Source organism: Corvus brachyrhynchos, unplaced genomic scaffold (assembly GCF_000691975.1).
Source record: "Corvus brachyrhynchos isolate BGI_N302 unplaced genomic scaffold, ASM69197v1 scaffold97, whole genome shotgun sequence".
NCBI lineage: Eukaryota > Metazoa > Chordata > Aves > Passeriformes > Corvidae > Corvus > Corvus brachyrhynchos.
In genome coordinates, this window is record NW_008239758.1 from 5,582,903 (window position 1) to 5,585,530 (window position 2,628).

General features: G+C 47.4%; 2 protein-coding genes across 2 annotated transcripts in view; one reads left to right on the forward strand and one right to left on the reverse strand.

The window, feature by feature from the left end:
• The window catches only part of MRPL46 (mitochondrial ribosomal protein L46), a 19,699-nt gene that overhangs the window by 13,570 nt on the left and 3,501 nt on the right, over window positions 1-2,628 (forward strand). The window lies entirely within an intron of this gene.
• The window catches only part of MRPS11 (mitochondrial ribosomal protein S11), a 3,411-nt gene continuing 783 nt past the window's right edge, over window positions 1-2,628 (reverse strand). Inside the window, exons 3-5 of the mRNA XM_008640093.1 lie at window positions 2,214-2,343; window positions 809-874; window positions 1-359 (exon numbers count right to left, since the gene is read on the reverse strand). Coding sequence (XP_008638315.1) covers window positions 252-359; window positions 809-874; window positions 2,214-2,343 — 304 coding nt within the window. The 3' untranslated portion in view covers window positions 1-251. The remainder of the gene's footprint in view (window positions 360-808; window positions 875-2,213; window positions 2,344-2,628) is intronic.

Below are 2,628 nucleotides of genomic sequence, written 5' to 3' on the forward strand. Positions count from 1 at the left end.
CTGTCAAAAGACCAACATTTTAATCAACAAACTTTGTAGCCACGAGGCTTCCCACTAAGGGAATACACAGATTCCTGCTTTCACCAGCAGCTTCTACCTCCTGCATTTTTAAGGCTCAGGATGGTCTCTCCAAGCTTCCCTCAACAAGTATTTCCAGGGAGGGTGGCTTTCCAGACTCTGTCACAGGAGTAACACTCAACTCAGTCCCTGATGAACTGATGTTGAAAGCTGTGTGTCCCTTGCACTGCCCCTCACAGTCTCCTGGCCTTCCGTGGGCGGCAGCCGTTGTGGGGGACCGGGCTGTTGTCGGTGATGGAGATGACCTCCAAACCTCCCATGGTCAACCCCTTGATGGCAGCCTGCAACGAGACAGCAGATGAGTTACCAACACACGGAACAGCAGAGAAGGGAAAAAGCTCAGGGCAAAATAGTTTAATCCCCCATCTGAAAATCAACTCGTTCCAATGGTTCTCACTTTGTATTTCTTAAAAATAAGTAACTCATATTGGAAAACCCAGTTTAAACATATCTGCTCTAGTCTTTTCTTGAGCTTTCCCATCAGTTTTCCTACTTTATCCATAAGAAGTTCCAAATACAGCTTTTATTCTACCTCCAAAATAGTATTACTCTAAAATTCTAATAACTCTAAAAATTCAAATGACTCTAAAAATTCATTACTGGGCACTTGGGTGAGGAATCCTTTATATCAGCTTCAGAAAAACCAAGTTAATTGAGACCAGCCTGAGTTTAGAAAACATGCATGATGCCTGAGAAAATAAAAGTATGGAAAAGCAACTCCAACACCTACTTTGCGTCCTGGTCCCAGTCCTTTCACCATGACTCGCACGTGCAGTACACCCTTCCCACGTGCTTTCTGTGAAAAGAACAACTGGTTAGTGTTCTCTTTGACATAAACTCGGGCTCCCCTGCTGTCTTTCATTATCATAATAGTATTTAAGTAAAAATAAAGATTAGGTAGTAAGGGATACAGAAGACATATATGGGGATTGTTGCAGAGACATTAGGAGCAAAGGAGGCTGGGGTATGACCATGGCAGTTCAAGAAAACCTCTGTGCTAGACTGTCATCTCTGCACACAGAGAAAGCTCTCAAATAAAACTATCTGTGACCTAAAGCCAGGGCAGAAAAGGACATATCCATAGATACATGACTGAAGTGGCAAGGGACTAACAAGGACTAACTCTAAGCTGTTTTCCCTTCTCTAATGTGGTGACTTCTCCCCTGCGAGCAGTGCATTCCTTCTGGAGGGTAAATGAGAAGAGCAGGCAAGCTTTACATTTGCTGTGCAGGAGTCCACACCTTCAGTGCAAAAATTCTAGGAGCTTGCAAATTGGAAATGAAGAACTGCTGTAGAGCACAGCCCTGCTGCCACCATGTGGACGGAGCACCTCTGGCTCTCTTTCTCATTGTGTTCTGGTGCAATTAACGTACTAACAACAGTGACAGAATAAATCAGTCCAAGCACAGCTACGCAGCTATTATGAGGCTCCAACGAGCACAGATTAATAGTGAAGATGTTCTTATATCCCTCTGAGTCAACCACAATAAGCTGTTGGCCAGCAGTGGCACCAAACTCCTCTGGCATGAAAGGCTGGAGCGAGTTCCACTTAATTTAGGATAAGAATTTTCAGTTTCACCTTGCCTCATTCTGCTGTAATGAGGACCGTGACACAGCCAGCCCCATCTCCTCCACCTGGACACCCACGTGGTTTTTAGAAAGATTTACAATAAACCATATGCAGCTGGAAACTACAGGTGCAAGGAACATCACCTTCTCTGACTGGAACTGCTGGCTGGAGCTCAGTTCTCCTGTGGCAGAGAGCAAATATGAAACATCCAGACAGCAACTACAGCTATTTCTCAGTCCCCTATGGTGCAAAGCTTGAACTGCTGCTGATTCAGGGGCTACATTCCCAAAATGGCTGAGAAATGTTCACTTAGGAAAAATGGAGGCTGTGCAGACCGGCGCTAGGAAAGGACAGGCTCCAAGTTACGTTTCCAATCACAACCTGCACAGCTCAGCTCACTCTCGGGGCATTTCTAACAGCTCTTCCAAACGCTTTGCGTGCAAATGAAACTTGGGATGCTGTGGAAGAGCTCTGGAGTGCTGCCTGTGAGCCAGGCCAGTGCCCAGGTCTGGGCCAGGCAGTCAGTGCTCCCCTCTGGAGGAGGGAATCACGGGTGCGGACTCACCACTGCCGCTGCCATGGCCGCGGTCTGTGCCGCGATGGCAGTTCCCTTCTTGGCGTTCTGGAAGCCTTCGGTGCCGCAGGATGTGCGGGCAAACGGCTGGTTGTCAAAGCTGACCACCTGGATGTGGGTGCTGCGGAAACACAGGGGCAGAGGGAAGAAGCAAGCTGGAACAAAGCTTTGTTCTCCAGTTTTTCGCTCACCTTACTGGCATGGCTGACTGCAGGACTTCTGTCTCCCTTTCAAAGTATCCCACTTACTCAAATCTGCTGCACAGAGCACCCAGCAGTGACCTTCTGGTCACCTTACAGACCCAGGCAGGACGTTTCTGGACAAGATGTGCTTTAGCTAAGTATACCTCAGACCCCACTCAGCCCTTTCAGACCCACCTCTCACTGCATTTTACCTCTTCTACTAA